Source organism: Brassica napus, chromosome A9 (genome assembly GCF_020379485.1).
Source record: "Brassica napus cultivar Da-Ae chromosome A9, Da-Ae, whole genome shotgun sequence".
Classification (NCBI taxonomy): Eukaryota; Viridiplantae; Streptophyta; class Magnoliopsida; order Brassicales; family Brassicaceae; genus Brassica; species Brassica napus.
The window spans coordinates 3,068,841-3,096,750 of NC_063442.1; the positions used below are offsets into that span (position 1 = coordinate 3,068,841).

Genomic DNA, 27,910 nt, shown 5'->3' on the forward strand with positions numbered 1-27,910 from the left:
CTCTCTCTCTCTCTCTCTCTCTCTCTCTCTCTAGCTGCTCAAAGCAGGACCGTACACGTCTCTCTCTCTCTCTCATTTGAAATTTTGATTCGTATAAAAATCTTCACAGTCGCGTACGTAATTTTGTGCTCTGATTCCTTTAGATTTCTTTTTTCTATTTCGTGAGAGAGAGAGAGACTCTCTATTTCCTTCGAATCGCTCAAGAATCTCCTCAGGCTTGTAGGAGATGGATTACATCCCTCCACAAGGCCCATCATATAACAGGCCCTAGCCCGACAAGGTCGATCGAGCTTAGTCGGCTTAGCGGCTAGAAACGTCAGCTCGACCCTAGAGTATTTTAAGCCGGTCAGCTGAGCCGATCAGCTATACTCGGCTCGGACGAAATAGTATCGAGGCCCACATACTCGGCCTTTGGGCGACAAGGCCCAAAGGATAGGCGCGATTAGGGCATCACGCGCGAGGGTACTATAAGAGAGGAGGAGGAGGCAACGAGAGTGAGGACTCTTGGACAAATCACACACTAAGCGGCTAGATTTAGGGTTTCCTAATCATCTCTTTGATCTTGTCGTTTAAACCTCTGATCTTGTCTCCTTACCTTTGATCAGTCTTGTAACTCATTGTTTTGATTCTGATAAAAACGTCTTTAGTCACCCCATTTTCTAAGTTCTTCGTTCTAATCAACCGAATCCTGTACAAACAATTGGCGCCCACCGTGGGGCTGACTAAAGCAACGTTCTAGATCTACATGGCTCAAGACGACGCCGCCTTCGGCGCCCCAGGCGAGGAACCGACGCCTACGCCTGCGGCCGCGCCGCCCATCACCTCAGAATTCATGAGCTCCGTCATGGCTCGACTCGCCCGCCAAGACGAAGTCCAAAAGACAACCAACGACCAACTCGCTGCTTTGGTCGCGGCGCTCACAGCCCCTGAGGGACAAACTAGCCGTCCCCAGCTAACACGCCGCCGCCTCTTCAACACAAATCCTACGGCAGCCGGAGTCGACCATATCTCTGACGACTCGGAGCCTAACGAAGCCTTTCTCGCAGACGCTCCCCCAGTAGGCTCAGATCTCACGACAATACGCGAGCTCGCCGAGCTCAAACTCAGCCTTCAACAAATGGGAGAGAAGATCCACCATGTAACCAGCGCAGCTCCGCAAATAGAGAGCGTACTCGCCGCAACCTCGCGCACTCCTTTTACTCGCGCGCTAACTAGCGTCCAACTCGGAAAGATAGAAAAGCTGCGCCTACCTGAGTACAAGCCCGGCGGAGACCCGGTAGAACATATGACCGCTTTTAACATCGCGATGGCGCGAGCTCGTCTCCCCGACGACGAAAAGGACGCAGGTTACTGCCAGCTGTTCGTCGAGACTCTTCACGAGCAAGCCCTGACTTGGTTCTCCCAGTTGGAGGAGAACTCAATCGGATGTTTTCGCGACCTATCAGCAGCTTTTCTCAAGACATACATCATGTTCACAAAGCGCAGCGCCACTGCGTCCAGCCTATGGAACCTCAATCAGAAAAAGGATCAGAGCTTGCGCGACTACATGGAGAAATTCAAAGCCGTAGTGTCAAAAATTGAGATCCCAGACGGAATCGCTATCGATGCATTGCGCAACACCCTGTGGGTCCACTCCAAGTTCCGAGAAGACCTGTACCAGAATCCAACCAAGTCGCTCCAAGACGCTATCGCACGCTCCGATAACTTCATCCGAATGGAGGAGGACACCAACGCAATCCTCAGCAAGATGAGCGCACCCAAGGCTCCAGCGGCTAAGAACGCAAATGCGCGACAAGAACCGCGCCAGCACGCTCCAAACGACAAAAACGGTCCCAAGGATGGTTACATGTATGTCGTGAACGAGAATAACACACCAATCTCCACTCTCGTAGTTCGCGGGGAGGGGTGGAACAAGTGGGTAAGAGAACTCGAGTCATCCGACAAAAAAGTCGATTCTGTTTGCACCACCCAACCCGCAGCTGGAGTCGGATCAGCAGCAGGACCTTCCCGGACCGTCGACCTCACCAAGCATTGCAAGTATCACGACGTTAAAGGACACGATACCTCAGAATGCAAATCCCTCTACGCGCATTACCTCTCGTCCCTTGCAAGCGGCGAGTTTAAGTTTGAGCCATTGAAAGCCAAACCAAAGAACGGTAAGAGCTGGAGCAAGAACAAAGAACGAAGAGCCCAGCGCAAAGCCACTGGCAGAGGTCGACAAAACGATACTCCGCAACGAGACGACGAGGAAGAAACCCCACGGGATAACGGCGGGGGAGACTCCTCAGCCGACGAAGAGCATCCGGCTAACCGCAGGCGCATTGAGGTTATACTCTCTCAGCAGTCCTTGTCGTCCGACGAAGACAACGACGATTCGCCTGTACCCGGAGACCTGAGAGATAGCCTTAAACGGCGCCTCGCGCCGGAAAACGTAAGCGATACCACACGCAGAGATCTCCGGACGACGCTCGATGCACGGAAGTCTCGGCGCATCTCGACAAACGATGGCAACAATAACGAAGGGCCAATTGGCGACCTCCGAGACAAACTCAATGCCGGAGTAAGCGATCTCCGCGTGAAGCTTAACAAGTCAAAACCCACAGACTTACGACGACAGTTGGAGCGAGCTAAAGGTCAACCTCAACTCCCACCTCCTGATACTAGCGTACCAAAAGACCTCCGCGCCTTACTGAACTCCAAGCGAGTACAAACGGGGCAGTCTTTGAACGTCATCATGGGGGGTTCCCCTAGCGGCGACTCAGTCCGTTCCGTGAAAGATTATCGCCGACAAGTCGCGACGTCTCAGAAGTGGCCGAGTAAACCGTCAAGTCATCCTCCAATAACCTTCTCATCAGATGACGCTGAAGGTGTTCACGCGCCCCATAATGATCCCCTCCTCGTCGTCCTTGGAATTGGAGAGTATGATGTCACCAAGATCCTTATTGACACCGGGAGTTCCGTTGACCTCATCTTCCGAGGAACTCTGCAGAAGATGGGAGTCGACCTCGACGATATAAAAGCATCCTCCAGAACGCTAACAGGATTCAACGGGTCATCCGAAACCATATTGGGAACGATCCGTCTCCCGGTGCGCGCATGCGGCGTTACTCGAACGGTCAAATTCGCCGTCGTTAGCACAAAAGCTCCGTATCACGCTATACTCGGTACTCCTTGGTTACACTCTATGCAAGCTGTCCCTTCCACCTACCATCAATGCGTCAAGTTTCCGGGCACGGACGGGAAGATAAAAACATTGCGTGGGGACCAAAAGGCCGCTAGGGATCTCCTAGTCGCCACGGTCAAACTCCAACGAGCGTCGCTACCCGTGAACTCAGTGTCCCCTCCAACCCCAAAAGTCCACTCTCAGGAAAGCGAAGTCCTCGAGTTACCCGTCGACGACGTCGACCAGAGTCGAACCGTCAGAGTTGGAGCATACCTCTCCGATGAGATGCAGCAGTCAATCCTGGATTTCCTCAGACAGAACGTGTCCACGTTCGCCTGGTCTATGACAGACATGAAAGGCATCGACCCGAGTATAACCACTCACGAACTAAACGTCGACCCAACGTTCAAGCCTATCCGACAGAAGAGACGCAAGCTCGGCCCTGATAGGTCTAAGGCAGTAAACGAAGAAGTCGACAGGCTACTTGGCGCGGGTTCGATTGCTGAAGTCCGCTACCCTGAGTGGTTGGCAAACCCGGTAGTCGTCAAAAAGAAAAATGGTAAGTGGCGCGTCTGCGTCGACTTCACCGACCTGAATAAAGCCTGTCCAAAGGATAGCTACCCTCTTCCCAGCATCGACCGTCTAGTCGAGTCCACGGCTGGGAACGAGATGCTCACCTTCATGGACGCCTTTTCCGGATACAACCAGATAATGATGCACCCGGACGATCGCGAGAAGACGGCCTTCATCACAGATAGGGGAACCTATTGCTACAAGGTCATGCCATTCGGCCTGAAGAACGCCGGAGCAACCTACCAGAGGCTTGTCAACAAGATGTTCGCAGATAAGCTGGGCACCACCATGGAAGTGTACATCGACGATATGCTGGTTAAGTCGCTCCATGCAACCGATCATCTCCGCCACCTACAAGAATGCTTCGAGACCCTCAACAAGTACGGCATGAAGCTAAACCCAGCGAAGTGCACGTTCGGGGTTTCTTCCGGCGAGTTCCTTGGTTACATTGTCACACAGCGAGGAATCGAGGCGAACCCAAAGCAAATCTCTGCGGTTCTAAACCTCCCAAGTCCGAAGAACAGCAGGGAAGTGCAGCGACTCACGGGCCGCATAGCCGCTCTAAATCGATTCATCTCCAGATCCACTGACAAGTGCCTCCCATTCTATGATCTCTTGCGAGGAAATAAGAAGTTCATTTGGGACGAAAGATGCGAGGAAGCATTCACTCAACTCAAACAGTATCTGACTACACCCCCAGTACTCGCTAAGCCTGACGTCGGCGACGTTCTGTCTCTCTATGTCGCAGTATCACAGGCTGCAGTCAGCAGTGTTCTGATAAAAGAAGACCGCGGCGAGCAAAAGCCCATCTTCTATACAAGCCGACGCATGACAGGACCGGAGACGCGGTATCCAACTCTGGAAAAGATGGCTTTAGCAGTTGTTGAAGCAGCGAGAAAACTACGACCGTATTTCCAGTCGCACTCCGTGGAAGTACTGACCGATCAGCCTCTCCGAACGATACTCCAGAACACTAACAGATCTGGCAGACTCACGAAGTGGGCCATCGAACTCGGCGAGCTCGATATCATCTACAAGAATCGCACGGCGGCAAAATCCCAGGTCCTTGCCGACTTCTTGGTCGAACTGGCCCCAGAATTAGAGCAAGATCTCACACTCCCAAGCTCAAACTGGACTTTGCACGTCGATGGCTCGTCAACTAACAAAGGAGCAGGCGCTGGAGTCCAATTGCAATCCCCGACCGGCGAGCTGATCCGACAGTCTTTCAGCTTTGGCTTTCCCGCTTCAAACAACGAGGCGGAATACGAATCTCTCATCGCAGGACTCCGCTTAGCAAAAGCCGTCAAAGCTAAACGTCTAAGCGCTTACTGTGACTCCCAGTTAGTCGCCAGTCAGTTCAGTGGCGACTACGACGCCCGCAACGATCGAATGGACGCCTATCTTAGAATAGTGCAAAGCCTGGCGGCAGAGTTCGAATTTTTCGAACTCATCAAAGTTCCGAGAGGCGAGAACGTCTGCGCCGATGCCCTCGCCGCCCTTGGCAGCAAGCTTCGTGATCAAGTGAAGAGAACCATCCCGATACATCGTATCGAGAAACCAAGCATCGACGTCCTAACCGATCAAACCCTCATCGCCCAAGTCGCTGAACCCGCCACTCCAGACGACGATGGGTTTGGCCCTGACTGGAGAAATGAATTCATCGACTACCTCTCAAAAGGGGAACTCCCAGCAGAAAAATGGGCGGCTCGCCGGCTAAAAACCCGCAGCGCCCATTACGTCGTTCTCGATGATGAACTGCATAGATGGACTGCGAGTAAGGTGCTCTTAAAATGCATCCATGGCGACGAGACAGCAAGGGTTATGGCGGAAACGCATGAAGGCGCCGGTGGAAATCACTCGGGCGGACGTGCGTTAGCAATAAAAGTAAGGAGCTTAGGTTTCTTCTGGCCAACAATGAACGCGGATTGCGAGTCTTATGCGAGAAGCTGCGACAAGTGCCAACGGCACGCACCCAGCATCCATTGTCCAACCGAACTGTTGCGAACAACCACCGCTCCCTACCCGTTCATGCGATGGGCGATGGACATCATAGGACCACTCCCCTGCTCCCGCCAAAGACGCTTCATCCTCGTCCTCACCGACTACTTCACCAAATGGATCGAAGCTGAAGCATACGCTCAAGTTACAGACAAAGAAGTCCGCGGCTTCGTCTGGAAAAACATTATTTGCCGCCACGGACTGCCCTACGAGATCGTCACCGACAACGGGTCACAGTTCATGTCAGGCAACTTTAAGGAATTCTGTAGCAAGTGGAACATTCGGCTAAGCCCATCCACTCCACGTTACCCGCAGGGTAATGGCCAAGCCGAATCCTCCAACAAACTCATCATCGACGGCATTAAAAAGCGTCTAGACCTCAAAAAAGGTCACTGGGCTGACGAACTCGACGGAGTCCTATGGAGCCATCGCACGACTCCACGAGGATCGACTAAATCGACACCCTTCTCTCTCGCTTACGGTGTTGAAGCCATGGCTCCTGCAGAAGTTAACGTTTCAAGCCTCAGACGTTCCAAAATGCCTCAATACGTCGAGCTAAACAAGGAGATGCTACTCGACGCCCTCGATGAGATAGAAGAACGGAGAGATCAAGCCCTACTGCGCATCCAGAATTACCAACATCAGATTGAGAGCTACTATAACAAAAAGGTCCGAGCCCGACCTTTAGAACTCGGTGATCTCGTCATGCGCAAAGTGTTTGAAAACACTAAAGAGCTTAACGCCGGTAAACTCGGCGCCAGGTGGGAAGGACCATACAAAATCATCAAAGTTGTTAAACCTGGCGTATACCGACTCCAAACCTCGCGCGGAGAAGAAGTCCCGCGATCATGGAACTCAATGCATCTTCGACGTTTCTACTCGTAGAAGTATCACCCTAAAAAAAAAAAAAAAAAAAAAAAAAAAAAAAAAAAAAAAACCGAGTAGATGCACCCCCGTGGTCACTTCTACTCGACCGAGTAAATGCGCCATCAACAGTCACTTTTACTCGGGAGAAAAACGAACTACGAATGGCTTGATCCTCAACCGAGGTACGTAGGCAGCCTTAACAGGTCCAGCTGTAACAAAAAAAACAGAGTAGATGCACCCCCGTGGTCACTTCTACTCGACCGAGTAAATGCGCCATCAACAGTCACTTTTACTCGGGAAAAACGAACTACCAATGGCTTGATCCTCCACCGAGGTACGTAGGCAGCCTTAACAGGTCCAGCTGTAACAAAACCAAAGTCGAAACCTTGCCTAGGTCTCAATTGAACAAACAATGACTTTCACATCATGATTCCCGTGCCTCCAGCAGAGGATACGCGGACACTCACGCTCCCTTTCTCGCAGCTATGTCCTGATCAGACACTTGGCTCCAGGACCTTAACAGTCACGGTTCACCTATGCCCAAGCATTGAACCGACTAAACAAGAGTGAATCTCTGCCTTTTCTCGACTAACGAGTAACGGCTTAGCTACCCGATTGCTTAATTGTCACTGAGGAAACGGACGGAAGGACCTTTCACTCTCATACTCAATTCTTTGTTATCGACTTTTGGACAACTCCAAATCGAAACATGATGATAGCCGAGTAAAACCAACTACCGGTTCATCACTTGTCTATTTGCAACAATTAAGGATATGAAAATCTTATGTTTCAAAACACAACAGATTAATGAAAATGCTTAAGAGTTGCAAATACTGACAAGTAACACAAAATGGAAAGAGTTTTAAAAAGTACAACAACAAGGTCTATCAAGACCACCGATGAAAGCATCCTAAATATAACATACAACAAGATCAGACCACAACATCTTGGTCGTCTCTACTCGGGTCGAGCGCTTCGGTCGTTTCCCGTTCAACGACTTGATCACCAAGGCCTTCAACCGGAGCAGGAGGGTCGGAAACTGGCAGGATCGGGTCCACCTCTTCAGCAAGCGCCGGCGATGACCTGGTCTCCTCCTCGCCCACTTCGTCCCCTTCTCGCTCCTCAGATGAAGAAACTAAGACCGGATCTTCAGCGGCTACATCCCCCGTGTCTGTTTGAATCGCGTCCCCGGTCTCCTCGGGTTCGCTCCCGTCAAGGCGCTCCTCGACGGTATTTCCTTCGGGAACGACGGTACGCTCCGATAAAGCAGAAGTAATGTCAACCATCGGCTCATCGATCGGATCTTCAGTCGCCTCGCGGGAAGTGATCAACTGGGAGGCAGACTCGTGGCCAATCAGACCAACATTAGATCCATACGGGTCAAGTACCCCCATAAGCTCTTCATTCACAAATCGAGAAGGAAGGTTGAGAGGAGAGAGAGCAAAGTCATCATCAGAGAACGGCTCGAGGTAAAGATTGGCGACTTCAGCTTCATACATCTTCTCCTGCTCCGAGAAGATGTTAATCATACTCGGCGGAATCGCCACCCCGCTATCTCTAATCATCTCGAGGCACTTTTTGGTTCCTGAAGCCTGCCCGTACAGGTTCTTGGCCTTCTCTCGCGCCATGACGCGATCCAGATAGCCCTTCACTTTACCTATACAGCGAGTAGACTTGTCCGCCATAGCCGTCTGGACCTTGATCCTCTCACGGGTGACCTCCTGAACCCTAGAATCCCTCAGACGTTGCCTCTCTTTGACCAGCGTCCCGACGACAGCGTCCCTCTCTTCCTCGAGTTCAGCCTTCTCCTTCTCGAGGGAAGCGACCAATCGCTCTAAGCGGGTTTTCTCGCGGAGAGCGTCCTTCTTCGCAAGACGGTCAGACTTCAGCTTGTCCTCCAACTCCTCAAATTTAACTCGGAGGACCTCTTTCTCTTTGGCCGCTTTGTCGCCGGCCTTTTTGTTCTCAGCGCGTAACCTCTCGATTACGCTCAATCTTGTCCGTGCGAGTTTATCCGAGGCGCCCAGCTGGACCATCGTCTGCTTCAGGGTGCTATCGTACTTCTCCACGAGGTAATTCACGCTCCCGTCGCTCTGCGTGAAGCATTAAAAACTTAGAAAAATTTTAGGGAAGAAAAAGGGAAATAGGAGAAAAGCGAGTTTACCCGTCTGCCCGCCATAGCCGCGTCAATATACTCCTTTTTGAAGTATAAGTCCTCGACCGGCGGCAACTCCTTGGTCCCACCACGGATCTGGCGAGTCAGTTCAGCACACCGAAGTGGATTCAGGACCAACGGAGTCGCCTCATCGTAAAGGAACTCTACGCGGTCCGGAAAGCGAACTCCTCCTCCCGTCTTCCGCGGAAGCGAACCTCCGCTTCCCGCACCGGTCTCCCTCGCAGAAGACGAAGGGGCTCCCTTACTCGACGGAGATTCACCCCGAGATCCATCTCCGACTTCGGTAGCCGTTTCTCCACTTCTGGAAGGAATCTCGGGAGCTGAAGTCCCATCGTCTTCCGCGGCTTTCTTCTTCGATTTCTTCTTGGGACGCTCCTCAGGCGATCCCCGAGTAGAACCGGCTGGATCGTCTTTTTCCGCATCATCATCCCTTGCGGCAGCTGAGGTTTCCCTAGCCTCAACAGAAGCCTCCTCGCGAGACCTTTTCTTGCTCCCTTTTTTCTTCTTCTTCTTAGCCGCGGCTTCAGTGACATTGGCAGAAGATGGCGCCACTTCCAAAGGGACACTCCCGTCCTTGGCTTTGGCCTTGTTGACCTTGTTGGTTTTCTTCTTTGGGGAACTCTGAGCTGGCGGCTCGGAGTTCGCATCTCCGTCTACGGGAACAGGCCTGGCCTCCGAGGCGCCGGCAGAAGACGGTGTCGTCGAGAGCATTTGAAGTTTCCCTTTTAACAAAGCACTCAAGTCGGGAACTCCCTCCATTTTTCTAGCTTGGTTAAGAAGTTTCTGCTGCTTCCGAGTAAATAGGGAAAGACGTGATCGGCGGGGACCGAGTACACAAGGAAGTCTCGATTCCCAATCAACTATATAAGAAAGAGAAATCAGATACGAAGACTACAGAAAGATTCAAGAGCATCTCTCTAATGTAAACAGCCACTTTACCTCTGGCGATCCTAGCTTGTTGTCGACGTATCCACTCCCGACTAAGATCCGGCCACCTGAGATGACTGTGCGTCGCGATCAGTTGAGCGGTTTCAAAGAACTTCTCGGGATAGGCGATCGTATTGGGATGACGAACTGCGAAAGAAAAAGGGAACATCAGAACCGTCGATCAGAATACGAGTAAACAGACAAATCTCTACCAAGTTGCTGATTCCATAAAACGCGATAATCGTCCCCCGGCGGCTCCTCGAAGGCATGCTCGTCGGACTTAACGAAGAAATATGCGCGTTGCCAATCCTGCGTCTTGTTGGGATGACCGGTCAAAACGTTGTAACTCGCTCTCATCTTTACCGAGAAGATCCCGTTAGGCTCCGCCTTCGTAAAAGTTAGCTCCTCAAATACTCTCACGCTCATCGAAACATCCATCTCCGCGGCCATAACCATCAACATGACGGCTATGCGCAGCGACCCGTTCAGCAGCTGGGAAATGGCGATATCCCGACGAAACGCGTAAGACGTGATTAGTCTGGGGATTGGGAACCAGAGCTTCGTCTGATCCTTGAAGTAGGATTCATACACGCATTGGTAACCAACCGGTGGCGACCACGGCCGCTGTTCAGCCGAAGGAATAATGAAGGTGACTCCGGCGCCACCACACTCTCTCAGCAATCTCTTCACGGTCTCGTGGGAAGAGCAGGAACCGAAAACGTTTCCCCATGATTGAACTCGCGGGTCGCGTAACGCTTCGGGAGGCAGCGAAGGTAGTTCTTCGAAAATCCCGCCAGGGTGATAAATCACAGGACGGCAGTCTACTTCGTCGAACGGAACACTTCTCGGGGCGGGAAGACGGTCTGACTGGTCGATGCGACCCCTTCGATGAGCCCGTCTCCTAGGCCTTACGACAAGGCTAGGCGCTTCAGAACCACTCGCCTCCCTATCCTCGTTCACAACGTTTTCTTCGGCTTCTTCGCGAAATTGTCTGTGGGCGTCAGCGACCAGAAGACGCTGGGAAAGGCTCATATTCTCCGTATCCCGCAGAGCATCACGATGGATTATGTCGAAATCCTCCAACGGACTCCCGTCTGCATCCCTAGCCGGGCTTGGCGAGGTAGCTATGTCTTTCCCTTTTTCTTCGCGCGATAGCCGATTCCCTGGAGCCATATCCTTTCTACTCGGGGGAACGACTAAACTAGCTAGACCACTAGCAAAAAAACCCTACGCTACGGAAGGCTTATCTAGAGAGAGAAAATAAAAGTAGAGAGAAGTTAGAGAAAGTGGAGTACCTGAGCTTGCAGAGAAGAATGACGAAAGCGAAGGAGAGACGCCTATTTATAGCAAAAACGAGGCGCACCCTTCGAAGCGTCATCATTAGGTCTACAAAGGCCTAAATGGGCTTCAAAGGCCGCCTAAATGCCCAAAAACCTACTCGCGACGGTTCGGTTTCTCGCCCAAACCGGCTTTCAATCAAGAAACCGGACCAAAATTAATCTCCGGTTCTGGCCCGAACCAACTCAACAGAGTTAACCATCCAAAGACCGCTTGGGCTCTTCATTCGAGGAGTTTACCTCCCGAGTAAAGCATAACGCATCGTGAGAAGACACAACACGGAGCGACCAGATGCGGTACGCGACTAAAACCACACACCGATAAAACGAGCCATCGTCAACATTAGGTCCTATTATATGAACGAACCCGACCCACAAATTCACTGAGACCGACAAGCCGCTCACAAGTGAACTGGGGGGGGACTTATTGTAGGAGATGGATTACATCCCTCCACAAGGCCCATCATATAACAGGCCCTAGCCCGACAAGGTCGATCGAGCTTAGTCGGCTTAGCGGCTAGAAACGTCAGCTCGACCCTAGAGTATTTTAAGCCGGTCAGCTGAGCCGATCAGCTATACTCGGCTCGGACGAAATAGTATCGAGGCCCACATACTCGGCCTTTGGGCGACAAGGCCCAAAGGATAGGCGCGATTAGGGCATCACGCGCGAGGGTACTATAAGAGAGGAGGAGGAGACAACGAGAGTGAGGACTCTTGGACAAATCACACACTAAGCGGCTAGATTTAGGGTTTCCTAATCATCTCTTTGATCTTGTCGTTTAAACCTCTGATCTTGTCTCCTTACCTTTGATCAGTCTTGTAACTCATTGTTTTGATTCTGATAAAAACGTCTTTAGTCACCCCATTTTCTAAGTTCTTCGTTCTAATCAACCGAATCCTGTACAAACAAGGCTTTAGCTTCGGAGCTTCGAAAAATTCAGTTTCGATCTCGAAAACGCAATCAGGTAAGCAATTCGTACTATTTTTGAAGTTGTGTGTTTGTTGCTAGGAAACACAAAAAATAAAAAATAAAAATCAGGGCTTTCAACCTTATTCGTGTCATGCTTAGATGGGTTCTTACTAAAAATGGAAACTTTTGGCATACCCGTTAATAGATTAGCCTTTCTTGAACACCCTTTACGTTTTTTTTAGTAATGATTTTAATGTATAAAAGAAGCTCTGCTCAAAGCTGATTCATTATTACAGCTTCACTGATCTCTGCTTGTGGTCTCACCTCTGTTTCTTCCTTGTCTAAACAAGCTTGTTCTTTTCTATTTTCTTAATAAATTATGAGTAGTATACAGAGGAAGATGATAATCTATTTCATTACACTAACACCTTTCTTACTGTTACTACAGGACTTTGTTTCAAAGGACAGCACGAAAAGACACAAGATTTTCCGGTTTTGCTGATCCATATCTGAATCTTGGACTTGTGTCTGTTCATGTCTGTGGATAACCTTTGTTGTGTACTTGATCGGCGTTAGTAATCTGGGAGTGCAAAAAGAAGTTGGTGGATCTATATCTATAAGATGATACCACTTTTGGATTCTTTGTTATCTAAAATGCCCTCATTGTCTGCCTCTGATCACGCCTCTGTGGTTTCCCTCAATCTCTTTGTTGCACTTCTTTGTGCTTGTATTGTCCTTGGCCATCTTTTGGAGGAGAACCGATGGATGAACGAATCCATCACCGCCTTATTGATTGTAAGTGTTACACTGCGTATATATATATATATATATATATGATTCATTAAAACTTCAGGTAGCTGAATGACGTTTTGGTTGCAGGGGCTGGCTACTGGTGTTGTCATTTTGTTGATTAGTAATGGCAAAAGCTCACATCTTCTGGTCTTCAGTGAAGATCTTTTCTTCATTTATCTTTTGCCACCCATTATATTCAATGCTGGGTCAGTTTCTTTTGCATCCATTTTAATCTTTTTAATAATATATGAATTTTCTTTGGTATGGTTTTGTGCTATAGAAGAAGATTTTTCTGATTGGTATATGAATAACTAACACGAGAATTACTCAAAAAGATACTTTACAACAAAATTAGTTTTAGAGAAACAGGCACTATGTGATTCTTAGGTGGTATAAGTAGAAAACTTAACAGGTGTTAATTAGAAAGTTTAGGTTCTGATCCTATATGAACACATGTCATACATCAACTTTTGTAGAACTTGTGTTTGTCGAAAAGGGAGAGAGCTTCATGTGTTTGGTGAACTAGTTAGATTTTATTCACGTGCACGTTGGTGGTCCTACCTTTGTCCTTGTCAATGTCATGGATTTACTCTTTTCAGCTTCATTTTCCCTAAGCCCTTTCCAGATATTTCTCAGAGTGATAACTTTATTCTCATTGTTGTGTCTGTTTCAGGTTTCAAGTGAAAAAGAAACAGTTTTTCCGCAACTTCGTGACTATTATGCTTTTTGGTGCTATTGGAACTGTTGTCTCTTGCACTGTCATAACACTAGGTAACCTTACTTCCCATTTCGTTAGGCTGAAGTGCCGTTGAAAGCTGCTTACGGATTAGATCCTGTTGATCATCAGTCTCTTTTGTTGCTGTATATCTAGTGATTGTTTGGTGGTGTGTGAAACAGGTGTAACGCAGTTCTTTAAGAAACTGGATATTGGGACCTTTGACTTGGGTGATTATCTTGGTAACATCTCTGAACCAATGGCTTTGCTTTAACAGTTTTCACTCCAGGGGACTTAAGTTTGTTTCTTGTTTGTGTTTTGATTCGCAGCAATCGGTGCTATATTTGCTGCAACAGATTCCGTGTGCACACTTCAGGTAATGTGTTTTCTCCTAGAAAGTACTTACAAACACATAAACAAAGTGGACCAATTAGTTCTTGTTTCCTCTTGTGTTTGTGATTATAGGTTCTGAACCAAGATGAGACACCTTTGCTTTACAGTCTTGTATTCGGAGAAGGTGTTGTGAATGACGCCACATCAGTTGTAGTCTTCAACGCGATTCAGAGCTTTGACCTCACTCACCTTAACCATGAAGCTGCTTTTCGACTTCTTGGGAACTTTTTCTATCTGTTTCTCCTCAGCACCTTGCTTGGTGTTGCGGTAAGTCCATTTTCTTCTTCTCTACCATTCTTTCTTGTGGCTGCTATTTGCATGCTCTTGTGTTCACACCCTTCTTGATTCATTTTGCAGACCGGTCTGATAAGTGCATATATCATCAAAAAGCTATATTTTGGAAGGTAAACATTCAGCTTAATATATGTGACTGTTTATTTTATTTTATTTCTCCATGTTTGGTCTAAAGTAGATGTCCCCTCACATGGCATGTCTCAGACACTCCACTGACCGAGAGGTTGCCCTCATGATGCTTATGGCCTATCTTTCTTATATGCTTGCTGAGGTTAGATTCTAGTTCCAAACACGAGTTGCATTCAAAGACAAAAGTATACTCATCTTTTATTGTTTTGGGGTTGCAGCTTTTCGACTTGAGTGGTATTCTCACTGTGTTCTTCTGTGGTATTGTGATGTCTCATTACACCTGGCACAACGTCACCGAGAGCTCAAGAATCACTACCAAGTATGAAAGCCTCCACTCAGTTCAAAACACTTCGTAGTGTACCCTCTCAGTGCTTATTTGATTGCGTTTTACATGGCACAGGCACGCCTTTGCAACACTGTCGTTTCTTGCGGAGACGTTTATTTTCTTGTATGTGGGAATGGATGCTTTGGACATTGACAAGTGGAGATCCGTGAGTGACAGTCCGGGAACATCGGTGGCAGTGAGCTCAATCCTAATAGGTTTGCTCATGCTTGGAAGAGCAGCATTCGTCTTTCCGTTATCGTTTCTTTCAAACTTAGCAAAGAAGAACCAAAGCGAAAAAATCGACTTCAAGATGCAAGTATGAATCCTTCCTACTTGATACTAATGGATTCAAATAACTCTTCTGAATCTCATTTGTTTATATCTCCTCCAGGTTGTGATTTGGTGGTCTGGTCTCATGAGAGGTGCTGTATCAATGGCTCTTGCATACAACAAGGTATAAGTTTTATTTATTTACTTACTCTCTATATTAGAGTTGTTGTATTCAAATGTGTATAGCCCGGTTTACTATAAACCGAGTATAATTAACCTGGCTTTGATACCATGTTACAGACGAATATCACTCTTATCAAATGTGAGAAAAGTCTGTTATTCATCTCTTAACAGAATCAGTTACATAAACCTCCTTTTATATAAACATAGCCATGTTAATTAGACTCGGTTTATAGTAAACCGGAGACTACACATTTGAATACAACAACTCTAATACTCTATGAAGCTTTCAGTGACACAAATCATGAGCTAACACTTGCTTGCTTCACATTGCAGTTTACAAGGGCTGGGAAAACGGATTTGCGAGGGAATGCAATCATGATCACCAGTACTATAACCGTCTGTCTCTTTAGCACCGTGGTAAGATATCTCTAGATGTTAACATACATCCTTAATTTCATTTGGTTTAAATATGATTCTCTGGAACTGTTTGTTTACAGGTGTTTGGTATGTTGACAAAACCGCTAATAAGATTCCTGTTGCCGCACCAGAAAGCGACCACTAGCTTTTTATCCGATGGCAACACCCCAAAGTCCATCCAGATCCCTTTGATAGACCAAGACTCGTTCATTGAGTTTGCAGGGAACCACAACGTGCCTAGGCCAGACAGTATACGTGGCTTCTTGACACGGCCCACTAGGACAGTGCATTACTACTGGAGACAGTTTGATGACTCCTTCATGAGGCCTGTCTTTGGAGGCCGTGGCTTTGTCCCCTTTGTCCCTGGCTCTCCGACTGAGAGAGACCCTCCTACTGATCTCAGTAGAGCTTGAGAGAAGTGTGTGTGATTGTAAGTATGTAATTTATTTATTTGTAATATTGTTTGTGAGGACAGAGAGCTGAGCTGTCCCTACGTTTTGAGAGCAGTAAGCAAACTCTTTGAAAGGGTTATGATTGCAATGTATATATTCGATGTATTTGTTTACTTGTTAAGATGGAACAAAACTATACATTTGTTAATGTGTGTTTGGAACGGTTTCGAACTTGACCGGACCGGTTTGGAACGGTTTAGTTCGATTTGGAATAAAAAGAAGAAGGCTTTTCTTTGTTGTCTGAATAACGAGCACTACAAGAGCCCAACCAAATCAATGATTGCATTAATACGTTGTCGTTTCTGCTGGACCAACTTTGTATAAATACGTCCCAATAGTACTCAGCTACCACTGCATTCACACTCCCTTGTACAATCCGCCATCTCTCTCTCTTGATCAGATCAGGCCTGAAGATCGATAATGGCTACAAGTTTCAGCTTCTCAATCTCTATGCAAGCTCGTGTCTCGGTACGTCTCTCTTCTTTTTCCTCCTCTTGTCGTTTTCACGTTATAACTTGTAACACACACAATGGTGTCACGTTTTTTGATACTATGATCAATCAGACAACACTTGCATTTGAATCTGTCAATGACTTGAATCACAAATCTCTAGCTTATAGAGTTGTACTTATAGTCTTGAAACTCCATCGTTGTTGCTTCTTGGTCGCTGAACTAAACAGGCTACAACAACAAGATTCTGTCTTCAGAAACCGGCTTCCATTTTCCATAATGGAAAGACTAATCTCTCATTCAGTCAAAGACATCCCATCCCTGCTCGCCTGGCAATCTCTTGTGCAGTACGTCACCTTTCATTGAGTTCTTGAGCCTGTTTTGATCTTTGCATTACAGAGACTTGATAATGTAACGTGAGGTCTTTATGTGGTTCAAGGTCAAGCAAGAGACGGTGGAGAAAGTGTCTGAGATTGTGAAGAAGCAATTGTCTCTCGCCGAGGATCAAAAAGTCACAGCCAGAACCAAGTTTACCGAACTTGGAGCTGATTCTCTTGACACGGTATCCACCAAACCAAACTGCTCTATCCTTTTGTCTTATGTCATAACTCATTGCTCCATCATGAACAAACTCTTGTCTCTGGGAGTTGCAGGTGGAGATAGTAATGGGTTTGGAGGAAGAGTTCGGGATAACAATGGCGGAAGAAAGAGCAAAGGAGATTGCAACAGTCCAACACGCTGCTGAACTCATTGAAGAACTCATCCAACAGAAAACCGCTTAAATGTGCCTCTGTTCTTGTCTTTTCTCATCATATGCTTATATGTCTTTGCCCTAGTGGTTTATTGTGTCAATCTTTGGACTACTACTACAAAAGCTTTCTTTTAGATTATTCAGTTTGAGAAACAAAGGACCTTGATGTTACATGTTTTATTCAAGAGTACAAACGCACACATACTACAGTCTCATAACGCACAACTGAAAACTAAAGCCTTGAAAAAAGCGGCAATACCTTGACTCCTACGAGATTGTACCAAACTTCTATTCACAGTTTCGGAAGATGAAGAAGCTACACTAGTCCTATTCCCAATCAGCATCGAAAAAGCCAGCATCCTTCATCTCTGAGTAGTATACATTCTCCAAGTTTAGATCTTCTTCCTGCAGCAAAAACCATTCACATGAGAAAGAGAGCAATAGAGAAGATGAATGAATGGGATGATGAGTTTTTTACCTGGAAAAAATCTGCGAGAAAAGTAATGTAAAGAAGAGGAAGGTATAAGGCGTGGTAGCAGACACTCATGACCCCATACAACCTGCATTCATTTTTGAGTTTTTAGTTTCCCCTTTGGTGTTATAGGGCTGGTAAAAGCAAGACGGTGTTCTCTGTTAGCATGGTAATAGATAGGTTTTACCAGAATCCAAAATGAGCGCCGTTTGCAGAAAACGCAGATGCAATTAGGTAGAGTCCATACAAGGCGAACATGATGGTTATGTACTTGTAAAAGGCAGGCCTTGCTGTCAAAATAAGAAGATGAGAAGGATGAGAAATAAAAGAAGAAGCCAGTGAAGGCTATTATGGCCTTATGGGCTAGTGAAGATGTAAGCGTCTGATGAAGTAACTTACCAGGTAATCTTTCTCTCCAGCTAGAGTTGTACATCAAAAATATCATCCCATAAACGCCAGTGAGTAAAAGCTTGTGAATGACCCATAATCTAAGCAGCCCCGGGACCGGGACGGGGACCGGAAACTGGGACGGGAGCGGGGACGGGAAACGTCAAACTTAAAATTTGTAGATACGGGTACGTCATAGAAACGGCGACTATATTATAAGAAAATATAAAAATATCCATAAGTCTGAAACATAAATTTTAACAGAAGCAAGAAGAAGGTAAAGAAAATGCTTACGTGTTTTGTTGCTTGTGATATAAACAACAAAGAGACAAGAAGGGAAGGAAAGTGCTTATGTGTTCTGTTGCTGATATATCAGCAGAGAGAGAATGGTCGGGACTTTAGTTTCAAAGAGAAAGAAGAAGATGGATGTGCAAGAGAGTGAGAGTGGAAGAATCGAAGAGACATAGACTATTACTTTTTTTAATTACAACTTTTGATCTTTTCAAAATTAATAGAATAAACACATTAAACATTTAAAACATATATGGTTTAATTTTTTACACTTTTTATAACACAAAAATTCATGGATACGTCTTTTTTTTTTGCAGAAACGTTTCCGGAACGTCTCCTTCTCTGCCCAAGCCCGTACCCGACGATTCTTGACGTCCCGGGTTCACCTCACACATATTGGGGACGTTTCCTATGCGTACCCGAGACGTCCCCGTCCCCCCGACGAACCCGATACGTGAGACGGCACCAAGTTGGAGTACCCGTGCAACCTAGCCCATAATCCCCATTTGTACTTTTGTACATTCTCATTGTTGTCAATGAACAACGACACACCAAATCCAAAGACGTAAATCGCCTGCAATGAGTGTAATAACCAGAAGGATTAACGAAATGACACAACCAACTTCAGCCATAACAACTCTAAACTTGGTAAGATTTCAGAAGGTATAAGAGTAGACAAGATGTGATACCTTGAGAAGCAAATCGAGAGCTATAACAAACCCCGAGATTAGGAAAGTTCTAGTTAACGCTTCTGCTCCGCTTGCATAGTTTCCCTGGAAAAGAAACGCCACCAAGCTTACTTCCAAGAACAGCATTCCAGATGTTGTGAACAAAGTCAACAGATTCCACGCTACTTCCTTCCCAGGGGAGCATTCCCAACCCTATAGCATGCAAAATAATCAAATTAACCAAACAGGAGTAAACACCATACACATGATATAACCAAATCACAAACTGTGCGTATAAGATTTACTAGCAAATGTTACTAATCCAGTTACTATTAAATGATTACATGTATGACTCCACTTATGATCTTCCTAACAAACACCAATCCAGTTACTATCAAATGAATACATGCATATTCCTTCCAAGTAGTAGAATTAAATCAAAAGCTCAATGGATACACAAGATGACAGCATAGAACATATATGATCATCCCAATTACTATCAAATGATTACAGGTATATTCCTTCAAAGTAGTACACTTTTCATCTTATGATCAGTGCCCAAGAACAGCTCAAGACCAAAAAGTTTCTAAATTTGTGTCTCACCAACCTTAAAATAGTCGTTATAGTCCAATTCAATCAAAGGTCTGGTCTTTTCATTCAATTACAGTTATGATCTTCCTAACAAACATCAATCCAAATACTATCATTTTATGCTAAGACCAGTGCCCATGAACAGCTCAAGACCAAAAAGTTTCTAAATTTGAGTTTCACCAAACCTAAAACAGTCTTTAAACAAGGTAGTCCAATTCAATCAAAGTTCTGGTCTTTTCAATTACTTACAGTTATGATCATCCTAACAAACATCAATCCAAATACTATCAAATGATCACATGCTATTCTTCAAAGTAGTACACTTTCATCCCAAGACCAGTGCCCATGAACAAACAGCTCAAGACCAAAAAAGTTTCTAAATTTGAATTTCACCAATCTTATCCAATTCAATCAAAGTTTCGATCTTTTTCACTACCCAACAACTGAATTCGAACCTGGAGGCAGCACCAAGCAAGATTGAGCAAGCTAACGAGCCAGAGAGAGGCGTAGTAACCGATCATGATGAAAGATCTCCGATTCGAGAGCTTGGAGAAGCTCTTCCTCGCCTCGTAAGCTAAGTAACCCACGAAGAAGAGAGAAGCAGCGACGAGAAGCGTGTTGTGTAGAAACCCATGGCACCTATCGACCCATCCGCCGCCGTAGCCTTTGGCGGTTGAATTAGGGTTTAGCTGTGTAATCAGAGAAGGAGACAGCGGTAGTTCCTCGAGGAATCGCATCTCATCAATGGGTGTGAGTGGTTTTGGTAATTTGGTGGAATCTTGGATGTGATTGCAACTTATAATTGGTTTTTGACCAGAGAGCGAAACAATGAGGTTTAAATTGGAACATTATGATAGTTATTGGGCATTAACGTAATTATGAAAACATAGAGGAGTAATATGACAGGGAGCCTCTTTGTAGCAAATAAGACATTGAGGAATACACAGCAAGTGACGTGAGGTGCAAGTAGCATGAAAAGTGTGATTTACATACTATTTTGTATATAAATCTCCTCTTCTTTTGGATAGCATTTTCAAAAATACAATACACTTCTTGACCTTGGTAACAATCTACATCCCCAGGAGCTTGTAAAGCTTGAGATTGCAGATACGAGATGCCATAACTCTCTTCTATGTATATTTTCATATCTACACTAATATGGTTTGGGATGTTTAGAGGTAGTATACTATATGATCAGTTTGCCACTTCCCTTTATACAATAGCATTTTCTAATCAGATAACTTAACAACATTACTCTACTTCAATGATGGTACACTTTATCCTAGACACAAATCAATGAAAATTAGGATTGACTAATGACGACTAGGTTACCTCGTGATGCCAGTGATTTTATATGTAAATGTTTTTTTTTCTTTTGTCTACACACCACATTCATTATAAGGCTTTTTATTCTACTTTTGAAAGAAAATTTTGTATAGTGATCATAATTTAATAGAAACTGTACATGAGGCTTGAACTATGCATGTGATGTGACTATGCATGAGCTATGCTGCACCAGAGAACTCATTCAAACGATAATTCAAACAAAAACATAATTTGACTTAAAAGCCAACTAAGTCAAGTACATGCAAGTGATATGTTCACTGCAGGCTCTGGATGTGTCTTGGAATTTTCCAGTTTTCATGTATAAATGGTTTTCACTTCTGACAGGTGCCAAAGAGTTTCACTCGTTCTCATTTTATAGTTTTTTAATTGTTTCTGTAATTTATTTTTCAAACATATATATATATATATATCCGTTGTAGAAATTAAGTGTACTTTCAGAAAAAAATTATACATGGTAATTTATTAAAAAGATAGCTTTGAATTTATGAAGGGCTTTGGAGGAGGAAGCAATAGAGTATGGAGCCTACCTTATAATGTTTGCTAAGACATGTGAACATTCGAAGCTTGGAACCATATGATGTAAGACATAAATGTCAAAACGTGAGGAAAGATAAATTCATACATACACGTACAAAAAAACTCATTTAGACAATAATGTGGGGGAATAATAGACATATTATGTGACATTAATATATGTCCACTTCAACATGTGCTTTGTATTATTCGGCCAAACATTCTCTTTGCTGCTATATATCGTCGACCCTTATTAGCTCCTCTTGTTTGTTTGTTTTTTGGTAAATCATTAGCTCCTCTTGTTGAGCATTTTTTTTGTTCGTATCTAGAGCTAGTTATACATTTTTCATTATAACATAGATTATTGATTTTAGCACTTGGTAATTATGTTGTAATATGAAAAAACCGTTATATAAACGAATTTATAACAACAAATTATACTCTCTTATAAAATTTTAAATGAAATTGTTCTATTTGCAATATGCTAAATTTTTGTAAATTAATTTTTAATAGTTTGCATAAATGATAATAAATCAGATTTCCTACAATGATGAAGAACGTTAATAGATTATAGTCAAACTTGAGGTTAATTAAATGTACTTTCATGACTAAATCAATTTTTGTAAATTAATTTTCAATAATTTTCACAAATGATAAGAACTATAATGATGAAGAGCTTTAATAATTTTTTAGTTAAACTTGAGGCTAATTAAGTAGACTTTTATGACTAAATCACTGATTTAAAAATGTCAGGTATGTTTTCTGTATATAAGAGGTTTATAATATTGCATTGCTATGATTACTCTCATTTTATTCTTAAAGCCATATTAAATACGTGTATATTTTTTGTCTTTTAGTGTTAAACATAGATAATATGGAAAAAAATTCAAGGAAAAAGCCATTCTCAAAAAAATTGAATGTTCATCATTCCAACTTTGTTCAATAAAAACTCTTAACAGTTCCCAAGGTGTGTAAAGTGAACATGATGACATAACATACCACATAGTCACATACCACATTATTAATTGGGACATTAGTATTCTCTTGCTCACTTAGTAATTGGAAATAAAAGTCATTTATATGTAAAAGAGTTTATATATCGTTATCATAATTCACTACATGCTCTAGTTTTGGGTTTTGAAACAAAGGAAAGCTTGTCGTGATCTGATTTTACTAGAAGATCAGCATGGTCGACCGATTTGATATTAGAGAAGCATGCATGTTATGATTGTTACTTATCAATATGACGTGTCAGGAAAAAAATTATTTATCCTACATTTAATTAATATGATGATTAATAAATTAAAAAAATATATATTGGTTAACTTAAAATATCTAAGGAAAATGGTTATGTGTAGGTGGCCAAAAAACCCAAATATAATTAACTGCTGCTGGTTTAATCGATGAATAAAGTTCATTTATTCTTTGTCAATATGGTTTAGTAGAATCGAACCGATAAATTAAAAGCAGAGATTATTCGGTTTAGCTCACACATACACTTTCTCTAATAATTAAAAAAAGGAAAAATTTAATCTGAACGTGTATAATTACGCTCTCTCTCTGTCAAAAGTTGTAAGAGAAGAAGAAGAAAAGACACACAGTCGTTGATGCTGCTCGTCTTCTTCGTTCAACTAATAAAAGGTCTCTCCTTTCTCTTCACTCTTCTCAGATGCTTGAATGTTTGATACAATTTCTCTTCCCATTGTTTGTTCAAACTCGTTTTTTTGGACTAAAGTTGTTTCCTTTTTAACTCATTTTCACTAACCCTTCTCTGTTTTGTTCAGATACTTCGCCATTTGTGTTGCTTCCGCTTCTCTCTTTATCAAGTTCAGAGCTTTGGTTGAGATTTGGCTTGTAGGGTTTGTTCGGTTCTCGTCTGATTTTTTTTTTTTTGCTATTTTAGGAAACTCTTCCGTGGGTTTGAAGAAAGGGTAAAGCCATGAAGGGGATTAAGGAGGAGAACGTGGTGAACGAGTTTAGGGTGAGGGGTGAGTGTCTGCATAGCGCGTTGGACAAGGTTAACGCTCATGCTTCCGACGTGCTTCTCTTCAGTGTTCAGTGGAAAGACTTGAATGAGTATCTGGAATCAGTCAAAGGTAAATTAAAGGAGAGGTTCAGGGAGTTAGAGTCCAAGGAGGTTGAGTTGAAAGGTCAAAGCTTTGCACTTGAGGAGAGGGCTAAAGTGGTTGAAGAAGCTGAAGCTAAGGTTGCTGATTTGGAGATGAAATCTGATGGGATTCGGATGGATGTTGAAGCAATGAAGAAAGAGCTTAACTTTTTTACTAAACAGGTTGAAGTTTCTGTAGGCGAGTCTAACGCGGAGGAAGCGAGACTGTCTCAGCTTAGGAGATTGGTGGAAGAGTGTGAGGAAGAGAGAATGTTGAAGGAGAGTCAGCTTGGTTTGAAAGGTGAAGAGCTAGCAAAGTTGGAGACTGATATTGAGAGGTGTTGTGCTGAGGTCAGCGCAGAGATGGAGAGATTGCGTGGAGCTCAAATTCACAGGAGACAGTTAGATGAGGAAGTTGAGAGGAAGACGAAAGATCTCGCATTGGTTCAGAGCAAGCTTGAGGAATGTGAGAAGATGTTTGAGACAAGGTCCTCAGAGCTGGTTGAGACTCAGGATGAGCTTGAATGTAAGCGAGAAGATTTAGGACAGTTGGAAGCTGAGCTTGAAAGGCATCGCGTTAAGGTCATCACAGAGAAGGATCATTGGGAGAGGACGCGAGATCACGGTAGAGAACTGGAAGAGGAGATATCAAGAAAGAAGAAAGAGCTTGAATCGGTGATAGAACAACTAGATTCCAAACAGAAGCTGCTTGAGACACAGTCATCTGAACTTGTCTCTAAGGAGAAAGAGTTTGAAGCTCTTAGTCTGGACATTGGATTGAGTGAGCAGAAGGTCATGTCCCTAAATAACGACATGAAGGAGATTTGCCAACGAGTGGAATCAAAAGGCAAGGAGCTGGAGAAGGTTCAAAGGCTAATTAAGGAAAGGAGTGTGCATTGTGAGTCACTCAAGCTGTTGATTGAGGAACGCAGTGAAGAACTTGATTCTAAAGTGAAGCAACATGATGAGATAACAGATGATATTCGGAAGTTATCCTTGGAGATTGTCTTTAAAGAGAAGACACTGAAAAGAGCTGAAGTTTTTATCCAGCAGCTCTCTGAGAAACAAGATTCGGCAGAGGAAAAACTGGATTCGACTAGAAGAGATCTGGCAAGTTGCATTGACGAACATGAGTCAATGGAGAGAGACCTTATCTCTGTGAAGGATATATATAGAGAGTGCCTCGAAGATCTGGAGATCAAGGAGAAGGAGTTGAAGTGTGTAGAATCAATACTCACTGAGAGAAATAAACAAGTTGAGGAACGAGAGAAGATGATGCAACATTTGAATAGCTCCATTGAGAAACTTATGGGACAGCTCAAGTTGAAACAAGAAGAGGTTTGTTCAATCAAAAAGACCATCAAGGAATGCTCCCGTGAGTTGAAGGCTAAGAGGAAACACCGTGATAAGGTTCAAAGCACACTTACTGATCTTATTGCTGAGCTCAAGTCAACAGAAAGCCAACTTAGCTCTGTCAAACAAAAGATTCAAGACAGCTTGAAAGACTTTCAAGGGCTTGAACTGAAAGAGAAAGAGCTTAGTGCTCGGGAGGCAAGGATTGATCACAAGGCTCAGCAACTGATATCAACAGAACAGAAGTTGCCAAAATCCTCTAAGAAAACTGAGCTGAAAGCAAAGAAACAAGGCAACACGGTTCAACAAGCTGACCTTGTACGAGACGCTAACGTACGCGACGAGAAAACTTTGCAGTTACTCTTACGTGGGCATCTGAAGAAACGTGATCAGCTTCATCTCGACGTCTTGTCTTCTATTAAAAGATCTTCTGACCCGGCAAAGCTTGTGTTAGAGACAGTAAATGGGCTCTACGCAGCTCACCAAAGGACAGAAGCTACAAATCTTGATCCAAAGAGTGTTCAAAGGAGTAGCATCTGCTTGCTAGAATGCTTGATGGATATGTCACCAAACCCCACAGCTGAAGTACAAGGAGAAGCTTTCAAGTTTGCCACTGAATGGAAGAACATAACTCTGGTTGAGGCAGAGAATCCAGTGGAGGTGTTGGAGTTTCTAAACTTTCTTGCTGCATTCAGTTTCGCATATGCTTTTGATGCTGACCAAGTCCAAAGTCTTTTTGATGTTGACTTCCTTTGCAAATATGGTCTCAGTCTATGCAAAGCTCTTGGAGTATCAGCTCTAGCACCTGGTATGTTCTCGTACTAATGTCTCAAAAATCAATGTGTGTTGTCGTTAAATTATTCTTCAAACCTGGTCTCATATGTGATACTGCTACAAGCAAAACACTATCAAGCTCTATTTTAATCTTGTCATTGTTATTGAATTTTTTTTTGCAGTCAACAATAATGTGCTATCATTGGAAGATAAGCCTGAGCAGCAGCCCCGTGAAGCACCAGTCATCAATAGTAGTGATCCATGCTCCTTGGATGTCCAACAAAGCATAGCTTCACCTCATTTGCCTGATGAAGATTCTCTTAGGGACATTGAGGACTCAACTTCTTTTTCACCGAATGAAGTCTCAACTAAACTTCGAATGCTTAAATATCCAGGCAGGTTTGTTCTAACTTGTCTCGATGATGCACTCATTGGCGCTCGTAGGAGAGGGGAATTGAGTTTAGCAGAGCCTATAGTCAAGACTTTTGTTCCCCTTCTGGAGGAGCTGGCACGTGGTGTAGTCTCTACTGATGATCCTGGTCTACAGTCTGATGCAACCAAAGTGGCACGTGAATGGGTGAGGATGATGGGAGCTAGTGTTGAAAAGTCAGAGCTTGAGGTTTGGGCTTTTCTGCAATTCATTGTGGCGTTTGGATTGCGGATTCAACCAGATCAAAATTTACAACTCGCCTCGCGTGTTACTCACTTCAAACAGGCTCCAAGACTCTTCCAATCTCTTGGTCTCAGTGATGCCATCCCAAGTAAGTTGAACTTCTACAATGCATTTGTTTCCTTTGTGTGTGTGTTTGTGTGTGAGTTTACCACTAATGATTATGCTGTGTACTCTTCATATCTCCACAGATTTTGTCACACAGCTCCTTGACAAAGCCATCTATATTCCGGCAATTCGGTTTATGCTTTACTTCAACGTGACAAACAACTTCTCTCCCCTGGAGTTCTTGAAGGAACAGATCATCAGTCTCAGACGCTCAGCCAAGCAAAAGAGAACAACACATGAATCACAGGTTATAGCTTGCTTTGATCCATCTCTTCTTGTCAAACTCTATATTTGTCATCAATTGTTAAATTTTGTAACCTATGTTGGCTTATAGGCTGACGCTGCTACAATGAGGGACATAATGGAACTCATTGAAGACTTCCAGCTGGAAATTGACATTCCTGTGGCTCTTATCCTCAGATTCATGGTTCCTCGGGACATTCATAACCTTCCAGTTCAGGCTTCAGACACAGTCTTTCAAAGCTCATGCATTGCCACTGATGGCTCAAACCCGAGCCATCCAACAATCTTTGATGCGGCACCAGATCAACCTGTTAACGTGGAAACATATGAAGCTGGTGGTTCAACTGAGTTCCAAGGTCAATCTTCACATCAAGCTGGTTCTAAACGTCCAAGGGTGGTGGAGGATCCTGAGGGTTCTAGACCGGTGATTAGACCTTGCTTCAATCGACCACCAGGATCTGGCTGATTCTAGTTATCTGTATCAAGTTTAAGGCTATAACTAGCTTTGTAGGAAGTAACTAACTAGAAAGATCTTTTGTTTTTTGGGCTTGATAGGTCTCATCTATTGTGGTTAGTAGCTCCATGGTTTCTCTCTTGTATAATACACTTGTATTTTGTTATGGCATTTGGGAGGCAGTTAAGATCTTGAATTTTAATTATTAATGCAACAAAAGCTCTTTTGAATCGTTGTGAATACATTGATGTCGTCTCCTTCATATTATTATGATCTGCAAACCTGAGGCCTGAGGGACTTCTAGACCGGTGATTAGAACTTGAAGTCGTTTGTTGCAAGAGAGTTCAAGACCAGTGACCTTCTAACTCTACTAGACACCTCTTATTGGCTAACTCTGTCCTGATCTTTGTGAGTTTCTAGGGTTGGACAAGGCCATTACAGGTGATGATTCCTTGTTCTTTACTCTCTCTCTCTCTCCCACCATTGTGTAAAGTGAACATGATGACATAACATACCACATTAAGGACATTAGTATTCTCTTGCTCACTATGACATTTAATAGGAAATACAAGTCTTTTATATGTAAAAAGTTTAAATATCGTTATCATAATGCACATGATATAGTTTTGGGTTTTGAAACAAAAAAAACTTGCTAAGTGAATTGAAGCTAATAAAGATATATTAACTTGATTTTAGTAAAAGATCGAAATGGTCGACCAGAATAAATATATTATAAAATTATTAATATTGTAACTTTAATTTTAACTATTTTGTAATTTACATGTATGATTTATTATTGCTTAGGTATAA

General features: G+C 44.0%; 5 protein-coding genes and 1 long non-coding RNA gene across 7 annotated transcripts; 3 read left to right on the forward strand and 3 right to left on the reverse strand.

Moving 5' to 3' along the window:
* Positions 1-7,533: 7,533 nt before the first annotated feature.
* Positions 7,534-11,916, reverse strand: LOC125575429 (meiosis-specific protein ASY2-like). The gene is made up of 4 exons (XM_048740199.1): positions 9,917-11,916; positions 9,717-9,851; positions 8,766-9,637; positions 7,534-8,694 (listed from the first exon to the last, which is right to left on the reverse strand). Exons 1-4 carry the CDS (start codon positions 10,875-10,877, stop codon positions 7,534-7,536), a joined length of 3,129 nt encoding a protein of 1,042 aa, XP_048596156.1. The 5' UTR covers positions 10,878-11,916.
* A 32-nt stretch (positions 11,917-11,948) lies between these two features.
* Positions 11,949-16,155, forward strand: LOC111200868 (sodium/hydrogen exchanger 1). Its single transcript, XM_022692305.2, has 14 exons — positions 11,949-12,006; positions 12,400-12,746; positions 12,831-12,949; positions 13,417-13,514; positions 13,641-13,700; positions 13,788-13,834; positions 13,924-14,118; positions 14,209-14,255; positions 14,350-14,416; positions 14,493-14,593; positions 14,675-14,915; positions 14,991-15,053; positions 15,386-15,469; positions 15,550-16,155. Exons 2-14 carry the CDS (start codon positions 12,573-12,575, stop codon positions 15,880-15,882), a joined length of 1,629 nt encoding a protein of 542 aa, XP_022548026.2. The 5' UTR covers positions 11,949-12,006; positions 12,400-12,572; the 3' UTR covers positions 15,883-16,155.
* LOC125577704 lies at positions 15,888-16,721 on the reverse strand. Its single transcript, XR_007316098.1, has 2 exons — positions 16,600-16,721; positions 15,888-16,397 (listed from the first exon to the last, which is right to left on the reverse strand). It is a non-coding gene; the product is annotated as an uncharacterized LOC125577704 (long non-coding RNA).
* On the forward strand, positions 16,253-17,324 carry LOC111200871 (acyl carrier protein 5, chloroplastic). Its single transcript, XM_022692309.2, has 4 exons — positions 16,253-16,389; positions 16,602-16,718; positions 16,811-16,933; positions 17,025-17,324. Exons 1-4 carry the CDS (start codon positions 16,342-16,344, stop codon positions 17,151-17,153), a joined length of 417 nt encoding a protein of 138 aa, XP_022548030.1. The 5' UTR covers positions 16,253-16,341; the 3' UTR covers positions 17,154-17,324.
* On the reverse strand, positions 17,233-20,321 carry LOC111200869 (protein CANDIDATE G-PROTEIN COUPLED RECEPTOR 8-like). The gene is made up of 7 exons (XM_048739361.1): positions 19,987-20,321; positions 18,962-19,153; positions 18,773-18,846; positions 17,994-18,082; positions 17,782-17,884; positions 17,601-17,682; positions 17,233-17,527 (listed from the first exon to the last, which is right to left on the reverse strand). The coding sequence occupies exons 1-7, from the start codon at positions 20,266-20,268 to the stop codon at positions 17,450-17,452; spliced, it is 900 nt and encodes a 299-aa protein (XP_048595318.1). The 5' UTR covers positions 20,269-20,321; the 3' UTR covers positions 17,233-17,449.
* A 1,898-nt stretch (positions 20,322-22,219) lies between these two features.
* LOC111200872 (restin homolog) lies at positions 22,220-27,332 on the forward strand. Of its 2 annotated transcripts, XM_022692310.2 has the most exons (5): positions 22,220-23,032; positions 23,295-25,659; positions 25,808-26,386; positions 26,487-26,650; positions 26,738-27,332. In XM_022692310.2, the coding sequence occupies exons 2-5, from the start codon at positions 23,331-23,333 to the stop codon at positions 27,110-27,112; spliced, it is 3,447 nt and encodes a 1,148-aa protein (XP_022548031.2). In that variant the 5' UTR covers positions 22,220-23,032; positions 23,295-23,330; the 3' UTR covers positions 27,113-27,332. The 2 variants fall into 2 exon arrangements, with proteins under 2 accessions (XP_022548031.2, XP_048595319.1); XM_048739362.1 differs by having other exon boundaries at positions 22,220-25,659.
* Positions 27,333-27,910: the final 578 nt, after the last annotated feature.